The sequence below is a fragment of the Pteropus vampyrus genome, unplaced genomic scaffold, assembly GCF_000151845.1.
Source record: "Pteropus vampyrus isolate Shadow unplaced genomic scaffold, Pvam_2.0 Scaffold43, whole genome shotgun sequence".
Taxonomy (NCBI): Eukaryota; Metazoa; Chordata; class Mammalia; order Chiroptera; family Pteropodidae; genus Pteropus; species Pteropus vampyrus.
The window spans coordinates 3935720-3955675 of record NW_011888824.1 but is presented as its reverse complement, the minus strand read 5'-3'; the positions used below and the strand labels follow the sequence as shown (position 1 = coordinate 3955675).

Below are 19956 nucleotides of genomic sequence, written 5' to 3'. Positions count from 1 at the left end.
GCTGATAGAGATATTTTCTAGAAATAATAATCATGTTACTTCAATTTGTGGCAAAGGAATGGCTTTCATTTATTCTTTTTGATAGGCTCTAGACACAATATCATCTCTCTTTACTGCTGATTTCATATTTAAAAATTATTTTAAACTCGAGTCTTGGCTCGAAAATCACAAGTCAACAATTGAAGATTCCTGTTCGGGATCTTCTTGCAGCTCGATCTATTAGAATTAGTAGAGTAATGCTGAAAATGTTGACCTACAATAATAATAAATCTTAGAAATCCTTTAATCTTTACACAAAAACTTGGGTGAGGGGGTAAATTTATGTTTAAAAAAGAAAAAGGAGAAATAACTACTAAGTGATTGAGTGACAAAAACCTCAGGCCTGAAGGACAGTGAGAAAGAACAGGTGCTCCGTGGGGCTTCCAGCCCAGTGAGGCTCTGAGCTGTGACGTCCCTAAAGCGGAGCGTGGAAGTCGGTGCGCGGTGACGCCCCACCGAGGACCTCAGCTCCGCAGGCCAGCCTCGCCATCACCGTGGCTCGCAATAGGCAAAACTGTACCTGACTCACGGATATGGGCTCCTCCGCGCCGCGGTCGTCCGCGGACTTGGGCACCTCGAGACGGTCGATGAAGGTCTGCAGCTCCTTGCGGAAGGCCTTCATCTGCGCGTTGATGCGGTAGAGCAGCTCGTGCTCGCGGATGCGGCTGCCGTCGTCCTCCTCGTCCATGAGTCCGAACAGGTCCCCGTTGGCCACGTAGATGCGCGCCTCGGTGATGATGGTGCTCGTGTCGGCGATGAGCCGGTCGATAGTCTTGCCCAGGCGCTCGGCCTCCGAGCGGATGTCCTTCATCTGCTGGCGGTCGGAGAAGCTCTTGGGCCAGGGCCCGGGCGCAGGGTAGAAGGAGCGGGTGGGCGTGAGGCAGCGGATGTTGCGCACCTCCTCCGAGTCGCTCTCGCCTCCGATGGGCCCTTCGCGCTTGCGGTGCGGCGGCCGCGAGTCGTCGTCGCTCTCCTTCTTGCCCGCGTCACTCTCGGCGTCGCTGTCGCGAGGGCTGCCGCGGATGCCCAGGTGCGAGGCCAGGTCGTAGCGCTGCATGTTGGACATGAGCACGCGGTTCTCGTACTGCAGCTGCATGACCTTGCCACTCAGTTCGTTGATCTGCAGGCGCGCCGCCTTCAGCTCCTCCTGCAGGGCCTCTGTCTTGGCGCTGTCGTGGTGCCGCGCGCTATCGTGGCCGCCGGACTTGTACTTGTACTTGTTGAGCTCCGTCGTGATGCGCTTGTTCTGCTCCTCCAGGTCGGCCACGTTCCTCCGCAGCAGCTCGGTCTCGTCTTCCACCAGCTGCAGGTGCTGCCGCAGCTCCGACAGGGATTCGCTCTGCTCCCTCATGAGGGGGTTGGCGGAGCCGTTGAAGTCATCGCCTCTCAGGTCGTCCAGTTCCGCTTTCAGGCCTCTGTTCTCCACCTCCAGTTCGACGATTTTCCTGCCTAGAATGTTGGCTTCTTCCTCCACCAGCCTCAGCCGTAGCTTGAGCTCAGCTTCCCTGGTGCTGGGAGGCCCCCCAGCTTCCCCTTTGGGCAAAGGACTGTCCAGATCCCCGTAAAAGGATCTGTACTTCTGGAGCTCGTGTTCGAATCTGTCCTTTTCTTTATCAATCTTGGCCATTTTCTTTCGCATCAAAGCAGCTTCTTCCTTCACGAACTGCAGCTGGCATTTCAGATCTTCATTGTCCTCCTTATTTGGGAAAAGAGGGGAAGAGGATGGGAGATCATTTTTATGTAAATCAAGAAAACAACCGAATGAGGACACCTGCACAAATTATTCCTTTTTCCTGTACTTAAGATTTAATGAGAGGAGAAAGAGAAGTAGATGCTTTATATCTTCTCCAAATCATTTAAATTCTTTGACAAATAAAGATTAGGACAATATTACAAGCCGGAAATAAAATGAGAAAAGAAAAAAAAGTGGTCATCACTATTCAGAGATTATCATATGTTGTAACTGCACACAACTATTTGGCTATCATTTGTTTGTTTATGCGGTTTAAATTCCCCCTGACTGTAATTCATATGAAACCTATTCCCTGGAAGGAACATGTGGTTAGTATGCACTCACTGCTGTGGATTGAACACTGATTAGCAGCCAGATTCTGTGAAATTCTTTACAAGTAGGACCTAATTTAATGTGCAGAGTAAACTTATGAGTAGGTATTAAAATATCTGCTTTAAAAATGTTCAGTAACTTGTTCAAGGTTACACAGCTGATAAGTAGCAAAGGACAAAGGTGAAATCTGAATTCAGTTCTGTCTGACACTAAGAAAGTCACTGTGCCACACAGAAAGTCATTGCCCTCCATCTTCATTCAAGGGAGAATTGTTTTTAAAGGTCTTTGAAGTAGGTAAAGTTTAATGCTGGAATGGCCCATGCAAGGAGATATAGGTAGGTTCCATCTAGATTACTCTTAGAATAGGAAGAAATGGAGAGTTGCTTCTGCCTGATAAAAGGATGATGGAGTAGACCCTATTGAAGGTCTTCTCACACATTCTTAGGACAACTTTCAAACTCTAATCATTAACTAAATTGAAAAATACAAACAGATAAATGGAAATCAACTTTTTCTCTGAGAGCTAATATAAAAGCACCTTATTATGTCCAAGGACATATTTCCTAAGGATAATTTCTCCAAATTCTTTTTTAAGTATGTACTTTGGACCAACCATGTAATTTCTGTGGACTTTAGATTCCTCATTTTAAATAGGAATAAAAATGCCTTCCTTTTCCAGCACTGAGTCAGCTGTTTTGGAGATGAATTCTGGTAAAGATGTAGCAGCCATTGATGGTGAAGGTGAGAAGAATAATGAGCTGCTGCCTGAGATGCTCAGTAAATATGACCCAGAGCCTTTGAGATAGAAGAAGATGGAGAACGGGGCACAGGTCTCCTTTCCTCCCATCTCCTAATGAAAATGAGTAGGAAGGGTTTGAGAGCTGCTGGGTGGTAGAGCCTGAACATCAACATTCCTTATATCATTACATCCTCACATAAGTCCTGTGAGGAAGGTGATACTATGTCCACTTTACAGATAAGGCAGCTGAGCTTCAGAGATGTTTATTAACATAGTAGAGCACAAGTTAATAATTGACAGAGCACATCTGTATTCAGGCTGATTCCAAAACTCATATTCTTTCCATTGCACATGTTGCCTCTAGAAAAATGCAAGAGGAGAAAAGTAGGGTGATGGTGAAATAAAAGAAATCAGATGTGTTGATTTGTATACTTTTGTCTAGAACAACTTTAGAAGAAAGGAGAGGAGCACAGAGAGATGAGAGAAACTCAGGAGCATAGAGAGAGGGAAGGATAAGAATTTACATCACAGAAAGATTTGATGGGAGAATCCATTTCTCAAGGTAGACAGAAGTTGTCCTGTACGAGACTATGTGTTGGGACCCTCAAACTAATTCAGTGAAGATGAAATCAAGGACATTTTCAATGTTTAATACCATATCAGCAAAAGAATCAAAGATAACGATGACGTTTTGACTTTAGATGTCTTCATGGATTATTCTGCCAATAACAGAGGTAAAGAATGAACAAAGAGGAGCAGGTTTTATATGGATTTTTAAACCCATAAAAAATATGGGTTTAAATATGTAAAATGCTATCTTTGAGGTGTATCAATGGAGGCATACCTAGTGGAAACAGCCATGTGGAAGACTACGAAGATTACATTTCTGGGCCTGTAGAGAGCTCAGGTCCAGTGGGGAGCACATGAGAATGGAATGCATAGAGGTGATGGATGAAGCTATTGCAATGGTTTCAGAGGCAACCCAAGAGGAGATGAAAGCAAAAGGAGGACAGATAAGAAATAGTTAAAGGTTTGGGGGTGGGGAAGGGGATGAGAGTCAAAGGTCATGTAAGCCAAGAATTACAATGGAACAGAAAAGTTTGAATAGAAAAGTGACCAACAATATGACTATCAAACATCTTTTTACATAGGCTAGGTTTTGTTGAGAAGGAAGAGTAGGTGAGACTGGGAAGCTAGGTTGGGCTACATGTATGGTAGAAGTCTTTGACTAGAAGGCAAGGCCTTTATTCGCTAGTAAAAAGAAAAAGAAAAAGAAAAAGGTATAATGCTACAGTTTGAATCTAACCAAAACAGCAGAGGGTGTGACATAAGTCACAGATTGGAGCAGAATAACACTTGACTGGGCTATGTTAAGCAAAAAGAGAAGGATATCTGATTTGTGTATATATAAGCTCTTCTCCCAACCGAATGAAACATAAAAATTATTTTAAGATTTGAACATATACCGCATGTAACAAAATCATTAGCAGGAAGGAGAATGATAGGCATGATCATTATTTTATTTATTTAAGAGGGAATCTTTTCAAGACATAAAGTATGATAGTTTTTACAATGGCAAGAGTTTAAGAACCCTCTATGCCAATATGCCTTGCATCCTCATCCTGTAACTACTGTAGGCTGCATTTAGAACTGGGCATTAAAATACCATATATAAATGTTGAAATCATTAAATAAGAGATTATATGGAAAGTGCCTCATCGATAGTAACTGAATGCTTTTATTTTCACAGCGAATGCTAGCCAAGAAACATTATAATGCTTTGAGATGGGAAGCAAGTTGTCTCTTAATTTCGTGTACCTGAAAGACTCACTGTTAAGAAGATACAAAAGACGTATGAGGAGGGGGAACATAAAGATGATGAAGGACCAAAAGACGTGAGCTGAGCCTAGCTTTGGCTTAGCCACTACTAGAAGCTAAACTGCACTCTACAAAATTACATATTTTAACTCGTTTAATCTGTGCAACAACTATCTATTATGATCCCTATTTTATAGATGAGAAAACAGAAGCCTAGAAAGAATAAATAACTTGTTTAAGGCCATAGAGCTTATGTGGCAGAGATTTCCATCTAGGCAACCTGTCCCTTAAGTTACTATTCTTAATTGCTATGCAATACCATTTCTCAGTACATAAAGTCACTAGGCTGCTATAGGAACATGTAAGAAATACATCAAAGAAGCTGAAGCAAATAAACAAACGAAATACAAAGCTATGCTACACAAAACAATAGTAGACTGAGCCAAATGAAATTGCCATTTATGTAGATAAAATCAATAGCATCTTGGCAATTTCATGTGGCTACATGAAAAGGGAGATATGGGAGATGTTTTCAGAAGTGTGTACTGAGAATTTTGCAGAGTGCCAGACACTAAACACTGACAAGTCAAAGCTGAATAAGTGGTCCTTGCCTACAATATGCCCTGGCTAAGTACAGGAGATAAATTATGTGAATCAATGGTCTTCAGCCTTGACTGAGCAATAGAATTATCTATGGACTACTTTATAATTAAGATCTCCTAGCCAGGCCAATTCAGATCAATCTGCTGGGGTAGGCTTTTGAAAAAAGATAGGTAATAACCTCGAAAAATAAATGAATTAGAAAAGATAACAGAGACTTCAAAGGCCACAACAGCATACTTATGAATTTCCCAGGATGTTTGTGCTCATGAAATAAAAACTGATGGATTGCAAATACCGACTGTTGTACAGTCCCAGGTCCCACTGTGAAACTAATGAAAGCTGTGGATGCCTTTTTCAGAAAGGTGCTCACATGCACATAGTGTGGGCGGGGTCCATAGAGCCAGGAGCAAAGAGTTAGAAACTCCTGGAGTAGAGAATTTTGTTGAAAAGAATAAGCAAAGGTCAATGTGGGTAGTAAGACAATAGATCAAATGTGAATTCTTAAAAAATAAACTGACTAAAGCTGACTTAATGTTTTAGAACAAGCGCATAGCAACTTTTCCCTAAATAAGATGGGAAAGAAGATGCATGGCAATATGTGAAATGACCCACAGCAAAATATTTAGAGTGAGGTAGCTAAAGTTATGGCACAGACAGAGTAGGAAAGGTGTAGTGACAGAGAACATTTGAATTTATTAGGGAAATGAAAAAAATGGTACAAAAAAGAGTAACAATCTTGGTAGGAGACTCCGGCCTATAAATGCAAGTACCAGGAGGAAAATAAACCAAGAATAGAGTAGGGAGAGAGCAAAAGGGAAAATAAACATTTAATAAGCTTTACTTTAAAAAAATAATTGAGTTCAACTTTTTCAAATTTTGTATATTTACATATTGCTTTAGTTAAAGTTACTAAGAGAAAAACCCTTGTAAGAATTTTTTTTAAAGCATACTATATTACTATAGATTCCAACTAAATTTAAAAGTCAATATCTAGCCAAATGTTTTTGGAGACCCATAATGTCACTTCTGTGCCCAAGTACTTCCTTTTCTGTTTTAAAATTTCCTTCATTATGTCCATCAGCACCTTCTGCTCACCCCAATAGCAGAACTAGTCTTTACAGTGGCTATGTTTCTAAGGTTCTTAATAAGCCCATGTTGAATACAACTTATAAGTTTTATTTTTATTCTTTCGTTGCCTTTCTTTTGCTTCCCCAGTCATGAGTACTGATAATTACTTCAGTCTAGGACGCTAAAGCCATTACGAGCCCCTCTCCCCTCCACCATCTCTGCCTACCACATTCCTTTCTTTACTCATTCCTGACACTATAGGAACAGCCATTCTATTGACCTTATTAATTATGAGTGAATAATATTAGCACTACGGGTACAGTTCTCCAGCATGAGAACACATAAAGCACTAATGCTATTTTGCCATGTGCTTACAGTGTCCATGCAATAATAATAGAGATATTAGTCCTAGCTATGTAAGCAAAGATACTGAAAGTTTTATACTGCTCACATCTATAGCTACATAATCAACATGCATAATTTAACTTTGTTTTATAGGAGTATATCTGGCTATTATGTCTTCTTACAGAAGTAGCTTAATATATACATTTAGAAGTGCTTGCTCTACTAGTTGAATTTTAATACCTACCTCTGTGGGAGTCTGTTGAGCCTTTTTTTCAGATTTTGGCAAATCTTTGCTTCCTCTTCTTTTTAAGGATAGCTGAAACAAATCATTAATATATTTAGTTTGGTAAACTATAATTTTAAGTCACTTGTATGTTTTTAAGTGTCCTAATCTCATATGACAAAACCAAGCCAAATGAAAAGTGTTAGTTCAATAATCATTAAGGAGGGGAAAAAAAAAAAAACCCAAACAGATAGATTTAGATATGTTTTTACTTTGGACTGGGATACTCATCACGTAAAAGAGAAGCTGGCAATTATCTAATTAATTAAGAAATACAAGAAACCTACTGTGAAAATGCAGAAAAACAACTTGGAGAAAATTTAGATCGTTACTCAATATGCTAGATATTTTAAATGAAAGCAAATCCTTGTTGGTATTCTACATCACTAAAGAAAAAAAGCAGAAATAAAGTACTATTTCCAATTGGGGTTAGGTTGTTATAAGCTATAAAGGGAAACTTTAAGCAGATTTATGTAGAATATGAAGAATTTCTTTCCTCACCACGCATCCATGCAAACACACACAACACATATATACACATACAACCTGTGTAATACAACAGAGAATAGTAGAGGTTGTAATGACATGAAGAAGGCACACGCCATGTAAAGGAGTGGGCAGAGGAGGAATTAGCTTCAGCAGGTTAGTGCAGCACAGAAATGAGGGCTTTTTTCGAAAAGAGAGGCTGGAAACCTGGATTGTTATGTAAAATCTTTCACGTTTTTCTGCTTGGCCCTAATCGAAATTCAAACAAGTTATCCCCTTGTAGGTCAAATAATATATATCTAGTGCCAAATCATTTCATGAACTAGCAGTATATTTCTAAGTACCAGTGTAACAAAGAGGGTCTTTCTCTCTCTCAATAATAATCCATATATGTATGAATATCTATCAGATACCAGACATTGAGCTGGAGACCCAAAGATCAATCAGATAATATACCTACCATTAGAAAGTCTGCGATTTAGCATGGGAGACAGGGAAGCAAACAGTTACAGTACATGTTGGTAAACACCATGCTTTAATTTAGATTTCGTGAAGCAAGGACTTAGTCTCACTGTGGCATCACCACCATGAGAATAATATTTGCCACATGGCAGACAGTGAAAAAAATTGCTGAACTAATGAGTGAATATAAAATACAAAGTTCTGAGGTCAAGGAGGCCAAGAGTAGAGACTAACAGTAAAATTAGGAAAGGCTTCTCAAAAGAGGAGGCATCATGAATTTGCAAAGAACTACAAATTAAATTCTTCACTTTAATTTCTAATCCATACCCAGTGTTAAATGAAGGCATATGTTCAGACACAGAAGGCAGAGGAATACATTGCTGCAACTGCTTTCACTCAGTATGAAACTGAAAATACAGAGCCACACGAATAGTCCATGTGGTTATTTCTAGTTCTTACAGAAAGATGTTCTCTATGTTGCCTGTATAATCTCCTGAGAAACAAAAGCTGTGAGGATTGATTCGCCATAACCAAAAGTAATTTAGGAACCAGTAAGCAAAAACAGTCCCTGGAAAACAAAGAATATAGTGAGCTGAACTAGGGAATCCTACCTACAAAGAAGCACCTAACTTCATTTTATTTATTATTTATTGAATGCTTTTAATTTGCATTTATTCTAGCATATGTTTATTTAGTGCTTACTAATGCACTTCATAAGGTACTTGTGATGCAACGATAAGAAAACCAATATACTCTCTGCTCTCTGTGGGGTTCCTAGTTCACTTGGCAAATAGTCTGTCCAGTCTGCAATTCATAGTGTGATGAAAGCAATGATAATGTAAAAACAATATCAACTAATATTGACTGAGTACTAATTCATGTCAAACACTTTACAGACATTATCTCAATTAATTCTTAAAACATCCCATTTAGCCTCACTTTGCTGATGATAAACTAAAACTTAGAGAAGTTAAATAAATTATCCAAAGCAGGAGTTCTCAAAGTATGATACCCAAGACATCATCTTTGTCACGTGGTATCTTGTTATAAAGGCAGATTTTCAGGACTAATCCCAGAATTACTGGATCAGAAACTCTGGAGTTGGGGCCCAGTGAGCTATGATTTAACAAGCCCTCCAGGCAGTTTTGATGCTTAATAAAGTTTGGGAGGCACTGGTCTAAAGTCACTTCTTGGGAAGAAGCGGAATTATGTCCTGACCCAAGCCTTTCTGATCTTTTTTATCTATTAGATCACCAAGGGGAAAGACTTACTCCCATCTGAGGCTGGAGAAGGTATGGGGAATTAGAAATGATTTCCAGAAAAAAGTTAACATCTTATTTTGCATCTGGTAGATGAAGAGTCAGCCCATGGAAGATGGAGAGGGGAGAAATGGAACAATGAAACATTCCATGTAGAAAGACCGTTTCTGGGACACACAGAAATTTGGTATGGCTGTAACAAAGTATGAGGAGAGGAGCGATGTGAGATTTGCTGCTGGTGTAAGTCATCTCTTGAAAGACACTGAATAAAGTTGGGAGTTTATGTCACCAAGGTCAAATTATTGTTCTAAGGTAAATTAGGAGTATTAAGGGTTTTAAGCAAGGAGAGTCCACGATCAGACTACTCTGGAAGATATACAGACACAAAGGTGGCAAAGTAAAATGCCCATGAGGTAGAGGGACTACATATGCAAAGAAAATGAGAAAAAGTATCCTCCAGTTCTGAGAACTTTTTTTCCCCTAGTCTTTGTGTTTCATTAATTCCACAGATATTTGTTGAGTTCTAGCATATATATGATACTGTACGGCATACAAATATTTTGCTTTCCCTTCAAAGAGCTGTTTACAATGATAAAAAGGAAGCAGATAATTAGCTAAAATATAAGGCAGAATTAACTAAGGGCATGAAATGAAGAACTAACAAAGAACTGAGAGAGAAAAGAAGCAGCTATGGTTCCAGATCTGAGGAAATCACAGAAAATCATCCAAGAGAGCTTATTATCGAAGAATGTGCAAAATTTCAACAAATAAAAACAAGTAAACAGTAGGAGAAAAGACTTGGAGAATGAATGTGCCTTATAAGTCACTGACTTCCGAAAATAAGTAATTGAAATAGAGCCAATATAGAGACAAGGCAGAAGACACTGAAAAGTTTGAGATCAGCTTGTGTAGCTGAGAAATTTAGACTTTATCCTGTGGGCAATGTTAAAATGAACTCTCTGAATTAATGTAGGAGAAATGCTGCAACTAGGCCATTCTTTTCTAAGAGGAATTTTCTATTTTACTTGTATTTAAATATCACTCAGGTGGGGTGTCGAATTCAGTTAAAATATGAAATAAGATTTTCCCTTAAATAAAGGTATACTGCCTTTAAGGTGTTTATACGACTTAATACCTTTAAGTATCATATTTAAATTTTCACTAAATATTTAATCATCTTTTTATATTCCAGTAAGTTCTTTTTAAATTTCTGACTCTGATAAAACAGAGATGAGCGATTCATTTAGGTCAGAGAAAGTTGGAGACATAATGTAAGTCCAAACAATCCCTTTCGTATGAGAACAAAATTTCCTCACCTCCCTCTTTGTCATCTTGCTCTACCTTCATCCACTAAATCCAGAAACCTCTGAAAGGGGAATAGTTTGAGAGGCTAGAACTAAATCTCAGATTTTCATCTTTGTTTGCAAAGTAGGCACTTCAGATGGTTCTTTAGAGAAACACTGAAAAAGTGTCTTGTTTACATTTTAATTCTTTGCATTCCCAGCCTCAGCTTTGTCCAAAAGAGGCTGCTGTTCTTTTTATCCATGTGAAGGCCAGGAATTAGAGAGTTTTGCCAAAAATTTTGTTTGCACAACAATCGTATAATTGATTTGTTTGTGTTCTAAAAACGTTTCGAGACTGCCTTTCTTCCTCAAATTTGGTCCACTTTTTAATATGCAGCATCTTTATGTTTTCAACAGTTAAAAAACAGAGAAGAACCTGTCAAAAATGCTACTGAAAGATATATTATATGTATGGAAGTCTCCTATGTTTTTGATAAAATTAAAGAGATCCCTTGGTATGGTGATTAAATCAAGAAGGAAACTATAACTATGTTTCATCTAGTATTTATTGAGCACTAAATGCGTGCCATGTATGTTTTAAAGCACGTAATATGTATCCATTCATTTATTCCTAGAAGTCTTATGAGTTTGATACCATTATCTGAAGCACACAAAGGATAAATCACTCAGCTAGTAAGTGTTAGAAACAGGATGCAAGTTATTCAGCTTTAGAACTCTTGCTCTGAATAACCACCTTACACTTTTATTCCACAGGAAGAAGAGTACAGGGTTATATTATTTCTGAGCATATCTTTCTCCATGCTATCATGCTTTGGCTACATGGGCCTGGCAGCACTAGTTTACATATATTACACGTGAGCAATGTGTTTTTGTATTTTCAGCACAGAGGTCAGCAGATATGCACACTCACTGGTTCTCACAGTCATCCTGTAAATACTTATCACTTCGGGGCAACATTGGGAGGGAGGCATGGGGTTTTCTGACTGAAGGCTGGAGGGAAAAGCAAAGAGGCAGAAACTCTGGCTTTGCTATGGTCCAAATGTTTGAGTCTCCCCAAAACTCATATGTTGAAATTCTAATGCCAATGTGATGGTATTAGGAGGTGGGGCCTTTGGGAGGTATTTAGGTCATGAAGGTGGAGCTCTCATAAATGGGATTAGTGCCCTTATAAAAGAGACCCCACAGAGTTCCCTAGCCTCTCTCGCCATGTGAGGATATGACAAGTCTGCCACCTGGGAGAGGGCCCCCACCAAGCCATTCTGGCACCCTGTTCTTAGACTTCCAGCTTCCACAACTGTTGAGAAATAAGTTTCTGTTGTTTATAAGCCACACAGTCTGTGGTATTTTGTTATAGCAGCCATAATAGACTAAGACTGATTCCAACTCATTTTGGGAATAGAACAGGAGGGGCTCTTGTCCCTAGAAGACCTCTTCCTTCCTTTCTTTCACATCCCTGACACCTACTAGAGAGCTTGGCAGAGGAAGGGCATGTGAGGGTGCCTGGAGATCTTGCTGATGACCACATTCTTCACTCTCTCCCCTAAAAAGGTTGAACAAGAAAGAAGCTCTACACTAAAGCATGATCTTGGGAGCCAAGGGAAGTGTGGGCGAAGGAGGCATGCCAGGATAATCAGGTCTTGTCATTCTTCTGTGCAAAATCTTCCAGCCATTTTCCATCTTGCTCAGAGTCAGAGCTTTGCTTTACTTAGCCATAGGAGGCCTCAATGACACACTGAATCTATAGTGATAATGTTTTAAAAGACTTGACCAGGCTTCAACCCATACCAATTAAAACAGATTCTGGGGTTGGGCCCAGGCATTTTTTCCCCCAAATTCCCAGGATTAGTATAATGTGCAGCTGGCTCTGAGAACCACTGCCCTGCTCTATGTAGTCAGCCCCACTCCCACTCCAAACAAGCTCTCAGACCTCATCTCCCAACACACTCATCCCTTTTTCCTTGCTCTATTGTTACAAACATCCTTGTGGTTCCTCAAATATGCCAGGCATGCTCCAAATGTGGGGCCTTTCCTCTGCCTGCAACACTGTTCTTAATATGCTCTCACGACCCATTCTCATAGCTCTTTCAGGGTCCTTAATAAGAAAGACCTTCCCAGACAACTTCATATAAAATAACAAATACATTCTTTCCTCTTGCTCCACACATTCCTTGTCTTCTTATCCCTGCTTCATTTTTCTCCATAGCTTCTCCCGTCATCTGACTTGGGTATTTGTTTCATGTCAGTCTCCTTGTTCTGGAATGAGCTCACTTGCACAGGCTCTCTGTATTGTTCTCTGTTAGAGCTCCAGCTCTTAAAATTACACCCGGCACAAAGTAGTTGCTCAGGCAATCTCAGATAAATGAGAAAATGGCTATTTCAACTTTATTTCTTTCATAGATTTGCTTTTGAAGCATTCCAACCCAACAAGTTGGTAAAAGGTTAAAACGAATAAAAGACCATCTTCAGAGTTCCATTTAAAGTTTGGAAAAATAAAAATGCCTCGACTTTTTAAACAAAAGACTAAAGAGCAAAAAATGAGTGAGCCAAAAAGTATTTAAAATCGGACGTATGATATTTTTTCATTGTTTTACTACTTTTCGTGATTTTTAGCAATCCATTTTCCCCAGGGTCGCAAATTAAGATTTTGGGTCACGAAATTATTTTGTAAAAGATATCTGGTACCAACATCCTTTGATGGGCTATCTGTCTTTATGGCTTCTATTCATGGGCTTCTCTCCCACACTTTCTCTTCTGCACCTGGTCCTCCAAGTCTCAGAGCCTCTGCTTTTATCTTCCTTCCCTCAAGCTCAGGTCACACTTTTCCAAGTCGCTTTCTTATTATCCTCTTCTTTGCCCTCAATCATGGGAGGAACCAAGTCAATGACATTCCTCCTGACTCCTTCACTTTCCCTAGCTTTGGGGAAATATCTGTGTGATAATTGTGATGTCGGCTAAATTACTTTCTATGTGAATTCCCTAAGGGCTTACAATAAATAATCTGGAAATTATGAGCATAGGAGCATCTCCTATGCTGTGGGCCCCAGTCAGTGTCTATTATACATTAGACATAAGACTCTTATTAGTAATTAAAGCTTCCAATAGTAAAATGGTTTATGAAACTGCTGTATTTTCCCTCCCAGTGGGCAGTCCATTTGCAGTATGCCCCATTAAAAGGCAGAGTCTATTTCTATACCTCTTCAGCCTGAGCTGGCCTTATGATTTGCTTTGACCAACAAAATATAGTGGCAGTAAAATGTGGTAAGAGAGATGACATGCTAGTTCTGACTCTACCCTCAAGAGATCTTGCACACTTTTGCTCACTCTCCCTTGGAGACATCATAAAGATACATGCAAAAGTTCAAGAAAAAGAGTTGAAGGGGATTATCGAAAATAGAAAAAAAATGAAACAATGTACTTTCCTTGTTTCTATTTTCCCCCTACCTTTGTCAATATTTTAGTTTCATAAAAAATTTTAAATAAAACTGTGCTTTAAATAAATGATTACAAAAGCACACCTTTTGGTTCTAAATTGCAGATGCTTCTTTTAATAAAAGTAGATGTTCAATTAGCACGAAAGGTGCTAATAAAGCTAATAAAATTCATTCCAACAGTCAAGTTTATTATAGAATCTGGCTCAACACATTTTTGAAGTATTTCTTCTATTTGAACTTAGCTTTTATTCTTCCTTTTCAGGAAGAAGTGATGCACACTGTATACATCTTTACAGTGTTCCCTGGATGTAGGTTTCTACTTTATATCTGTCAATTCTGCCCCTAGTCTTAGCAAATTCTGTTTGTCCTGTTTCTAGAGTTTTCCTAGGTTGGGGAAGAAAAATATCTTTAATTTCACAAGATTCCATAAAGACAAATTCTAAAGAAGCTGTACTCAGAAAATTCTCTACTATAATTTAAGGATTAGATTTTCCAAATTTCCACTGATTAAGAAGGTCAGAATTTATCAGAGAATAGAATGGAGGTGAGAGAAAAAGAAAGTCTTCATTTATTTATTTACTCCAAGAAACAATCTTGAAAGATATGAAAAAGAAAATTGATCATTTTAAATCATAATTTATTTTGAGAAGAAACTAATAAATAAAAAGTGTCTAAATTTTTTATTCTAGGGAAAATGGTGATTTCCTTTTGGATTTCATCATAAGGTACACATGACAAAGTTGCAGAGGTGTAAATAGTATACACAAGTGTGTTACAGAGGTGGAGCCCCATGCTTGCAATGAATAACTCAACCATCTCTGTCAGAAGCTTATCTACTTCTGTCCATAAGCCTAATTCCTATTTTCTGAGTTACGAGGCTTCCAAACTTTTTTTTTTTAATCTCCAATGAATGCCTAAATAAACACTTTAAAATCTGGAAAAGCAAAAAGCTATCCTGCTCTAAAAACCTAGAACCAATGCCAAATTAAAATGATTTGAATCATATTCTTTGTTCTTCTTCTTCTTCTTCTTCTTTTTTTCCAATAAAAGAATTCAGTGAGATTTCCTTTTCTTAGTTCCTCCAACCCTTCTCCTTTTGTGCTGATGCAGAGGTCAGATTGACTATAGAGGTCTATGAATTCTTTATTGCTAAGGAATATTAATGAGTGAATTTTGTAGAGCATGCTCTCAAACCAGGCCACCAATGAAAGAGGAAACTTCTGAATCTTTGTATGGGAATCAGGATTATCTCTTCAGGCTTTGAAAGGCTCTAGAGTTGCATAGTGACTTTCCTCTTTAAAAGTTCTTTGATGCCAACAGTTATTTGAGAAGACTTCTGCTCTTTTCCTAGCATATTGCTTGCTAATAGCGCTTAAGTATTTTTAGATTGCAACTCGCTTTCCATGACGAGTACAGTGAAATTTAACTAAGCCAGAAACTTGAAAAGCAAAACATTTAAATTTACTCCAGAAATTCTATCTTTCATGATCTTAAGGACTACAGGTTTTCAGAAAGAAGAAAAGAAGTGGAGGCTTCTCTTCTGGGATGTGGTTGCCATAGACTCAGAGGAAGTACAATCGGAAAGAAACTGGGTATAAGTTGGGGCTTATAAAATCTTTGTGAAAAATATTCCTTTTAAAAGTCAAGTTGGACCAAATAATTGCCTGCCTTCCATGTGTGGTTCAAACTATATGATTAAAAAAAATCTCTAGATCCTCAGGGAAAATGACTCTGTATTCTTTAAGCTACTCTAGAACGCTCAAGGGGGACAAAGTTACTGGTTAGAGAGTTGCTAATACAGGAAGCTCTTACATCATTGCAAAAATCCTCTTTTGGTGCAGAATATAGTTGTGAGAGGGTTTTCCAAATTATCAATAATGACCTGAATCCCGAAGCAAGACCACTCTTCTTTTAGAAAACAAAAGCAACAGGATAAGTGTTTCTCTAATAGTCATATCATGTATTACACTTGGATAGATACAATGCAAAGACCTCAGAAAGCCCTACACAAGCAAAGGGATTTAAGACTGGAAACTTTCTCAGCTGAGATTTTTTTTTTTTTTAACTTGAGAACCAGATTAATAACTTCTGAAATAATAATTGTTAAAATTTGTATGCCTTAGATACTTGACCCACAGTAAATGTTTGCTTACTAAGCTATGAATGTCATCAGAAAATGCAAAGATTTATATTCCCTTCTAATTTTCTCTAGTTAATGAATTGGGTTCTAAGCACTATTGCATTTAGCAATTAAAATGCATTTAGTAAATTATGGTAAGCAGTCATGGCAGTCTTTAGTGATAGCAGTTCCTTATGAATATTCTCTACAATGAGGTAAAGGAAAAAACAAAAACAAAAAACTGAAGCAGCCAGCATTTATAGGCTAAAATGAGTATTTGTCCAGTGGTTTTAATATTGTGTCTGAATTAGCTTCTACTTTATTAATGCAGTGATATTAACATCACTGCTGTTATCAAGTTCAGAATCTTGTAAGAAATACGCTAAATTGCCATTACAAAATAGCAAGATGCTAAGGAGTGAGTATACAAAAGTGCTTTAAACTTATTTTACAATTACACATTTAAGGTACTTTGTGATAAAATTTTAAAGGTCAGAGTATTCAATAATTCCCAAAATACAGTGGAAGGAAGTAGAAGCAAGTTTTTGGGGTTAATTCCTAGATTAGATTAAAAAGTGAAAGTCCACAATTACACTTTAAAACTTTGTAATTTGTTTCCAGATTTTAAAACGTAGACAAGTTACATTTCAAAAATTAAGACATCCAGTTTCTCTTGAAAAAACTGGAAGACCTGGTAAAGTTGGTCCTGGAAACCTTGAGTTGAAACTGAATATTGAGATATATAATATCCAGTTTGTCTCATCATTTTTAATACAGATGGCTTTACTCATTTATATAACCTACTTGGCCTTTAGTAACAAGAGGAGTGTTCGAACTCTGCCTTGGACTTCTAAAGTTATATATGTGGAAGGAACTTAAGAAACCCAATCTTCCAGTTAGTGTCTTACAGGAATCCTTTCTGTACTCCTAGACCCTGCCTGTTCTTTTTTAGGTACTTGCTTCAACATGAGGCAGACAAAACAATCTCTTTTACAGATGACTTTAATGGATAAAATGTCTTTATTTTTATTTCAAATCCATTTAAAATTAAAAATCACTTAAAAAGTGATTCAAAGAATAAATCTATTTTATCTTCTATATTAAATACCCCCAAACAATAAAATAGAATGATCACATCTCAAGTATTTTCTTCTCTGAGTTGCTTCAAATTTTTCTAAGATTCAAATTTCCTCATAGCTGGTGGGCCTGAGGGAGTAGGAGCAGACTTTAGATGGATAGGCCAGAATTAGATGAAAGTGCATTGGCTGAGGCATTTCAATAGGGAAATAATAGTTTTTCAACAAATGGCATGGAGATAATTGAGGCTCCATATGCAAAAGATGAATTTAGACACTTAACCCACCATAAATTAACTTGAAATGAATTGTAGACTTGATGGTAAGAGCTAAAACTAGAAAACTCGTAGGAAAAAAAAATATTAGAGTGAATTTTCCTGTAGGTTAAGCAACAATTTCTTAGATATGATGCCAAAAGTGTAAATGATTTTTTAAAATTTATAAACTGGACTACACCAAACTTAAAAAATTTACACTTTGAAAGACACCAGAAAATAAGTAAAAAGACAAGCCACAGAAGGAAACATTGCAAATCATACATCTGATTAAAGACTTGTATCCAGAATATATAGCTTAAATTAGAACTTAAGAATAAGTAGAAAAATAATCCAATTAAAAATAAACCAAAAAATTGAATAGAAATTGCATAAAAGAAGATAATGAATGAAAAATAAGCACATGAAAAAATGTTCAAATTCAGGGAAACAAAATTTAAACCACAATGATATACTATTTAATGCTCAATAGAATAACTATAATAAAAAAGACAATAAGTGTTGGCAGGATGTTGATAAATTGGAACCCCAATTAACTGCTGGTGAGAAAGTAAAATGGTACAGCTGCTTTGGAAAAGGGTTCGGCAGTTTCGTTAAAAAGTTAAACGTAAATTCATTATATAACCCATAAATTCTACTCTTAGATCTCTACCAGAGAGAAATGAAAACATATGTTCACTCAAAAACTTGTATGTGAATGTTCATAGCGCATTATTCACAAAAATGGAAAATAATCTGATGTTCCTCAACTGATGAAAGAAAAAACAAAATGTAGTATACACATATAACCAAATATTATCTGAAAATAAAAAGGAATAAAGTACTGATATATGCTGTAACAGGGATGAACCTCAAAAAACACTGGAGAAGTAAAAGAAGCCAGATGCAAAAGTCAACATATTCTATGACTACAATTGTATGAAATATTCAGAAAATACAAAGCTATAGATTTGGAAAACAGATTGAGGTTACTGGTAAGAATAGGAAACTTCAAATGGGTAGGGATCTTTATGGGGTGATAGAAATGTTCTAAAATTGTATAATGGAGATAGGTGCATGATGATATATTTACTAAAAACCATTAAATTGTATTTAAAACAAATGAATTTATGGTATGTAAATTACACCTCAATAAAGCTCTTAAAATGTTTTGGGTCACTAAAAAGAAGTATTCACCTAAAGAGAGAGAAAAAAATTTAAAGAATATGTCTGAAAATTATTTACTCTGAAAATTATTTACTCTGAAAAACAGAGGGCAGCTTTTGAAAATATTATGTTCTTAATGGGATAATAAATATGGCCACTATGAATTAAAAATAGAAATTCACAGAGGACACTATAAGTTCTGAAGAATAGGTTGTTGTTCGGAATAAGAAAACTCACCAAGGATGCTAAAATTCAACACGACAATTAAATTTTGCACTGGAGTCTTTAAAAAGCACAACAGACATGGCAGAACATTAATTCAATGATATTGAGAGCAAACTTAAATTGTCCAAGGACACAGGTGGAAAGGATAAAAAGAAAGTGAAAGGACGAGAAGACAGTAATGAGTAGTACAAAGTGAAGAAAATCCTAAGAAAAAGTAGTTTGTAGTGATTATCAAGCCTGTACTATAAGAAAGCTCCTCTGAGATAATAAAAAAATGTTAAATTTCAGATGAAAGAGTCTATGAGTCTGAACATACTATAAACAAAGACCATCATCTAGATATGTCTTGGCAATATTTTTGAACTGGTTATTCTCCTTTATCTACCGAAATGCACCTTCTCTGCCCTGCTCTGTGCTTCAGAAGGCTGACCTCTATGTAGTGTTTTACCCAGGCCCCCTTCCCTACCAGTTGTCTTCTAGTTGGGTTTGGTCAGTAGAAGGCCCTGGTAGACATGCTAAAGGATGAAGGGTAGGAGAAAAGATAGTTCAGGATATTTCTCCTCACTTCCTTGCTTTTTCAACACTGTAGCAATAACTAAGACCTCTCCAAAAGACAGCTCCCATTGGGTGCACCCTTCTCCAGAGTTCCAGCTTTCACTGGCTCCTGAAACACTATTTCCTCAGCAGTGTTTTCATTTCTAAAGGTGGTGACAGTTTCCAAGTATAGCTAATCTTCTCTGAATGCCTCACTGGCCCAAATTAAGAGTATGTTCCCTTAACCCTGCCCACACCACTGTGAGTAATTGATCCATGTAGGGTGAAATTTATTTCCAACTGGAGGACCCTGATACAAAGTGTAAAGAAAAATATCGATATCTATCTATCTATCTATCTATCTATCTATCTATCATCATCATCATCATCTAAATAAATTTGATCTACAAAGAAATCAAAGTCAGACTGATCTCACACTTCACTGCAAAACAAATGCCAGAAGCTAATGGAATAAAATACATAATGTTAGAAGAAAAATTTTTGACTCAGTAATTCCATTCTGCCATTCTTGTGTCAATCAAATGCTATTTTCAAAAATTCGAAGGCTCAAAAAATATAATATATACAAAGAAATCAAAGTCAGACTGATCTCACACTTCACTGCAAAACAAATGCCAGAAGCTAATGGAATAAAATACATAATGTTAGAAGAAAAATT

At 37.4% G+C, this 19956-nt stretch overlaps 1 protein-coding gene across 1 annotated transcript in view; it reads right to left on the bottom strand.

Annotated features, from left to right (window-relative positions):
• SOGA3 (SOGA family member 3) overlaps positions 1-19956 on the bottom strand; it is a 64078-nt gene that overhangs the window by 27351 nt on the left and 16771 nt on the right. The window contains exons 5-6 of the mRNA XM_011358731.2: positions 6922-6993; positions 560-1735 (exon numbers count right to left, since the gene is read on the bottom strand). Of these exons, the coding sequence (XP_011357033.1) occupies positions 560-1735; positions 6922-6993 (1248 nt within the window). The remainder of the gene's footprint in view (positions 1-559; positions 1736-6921; positions 6994-19956) is intronic.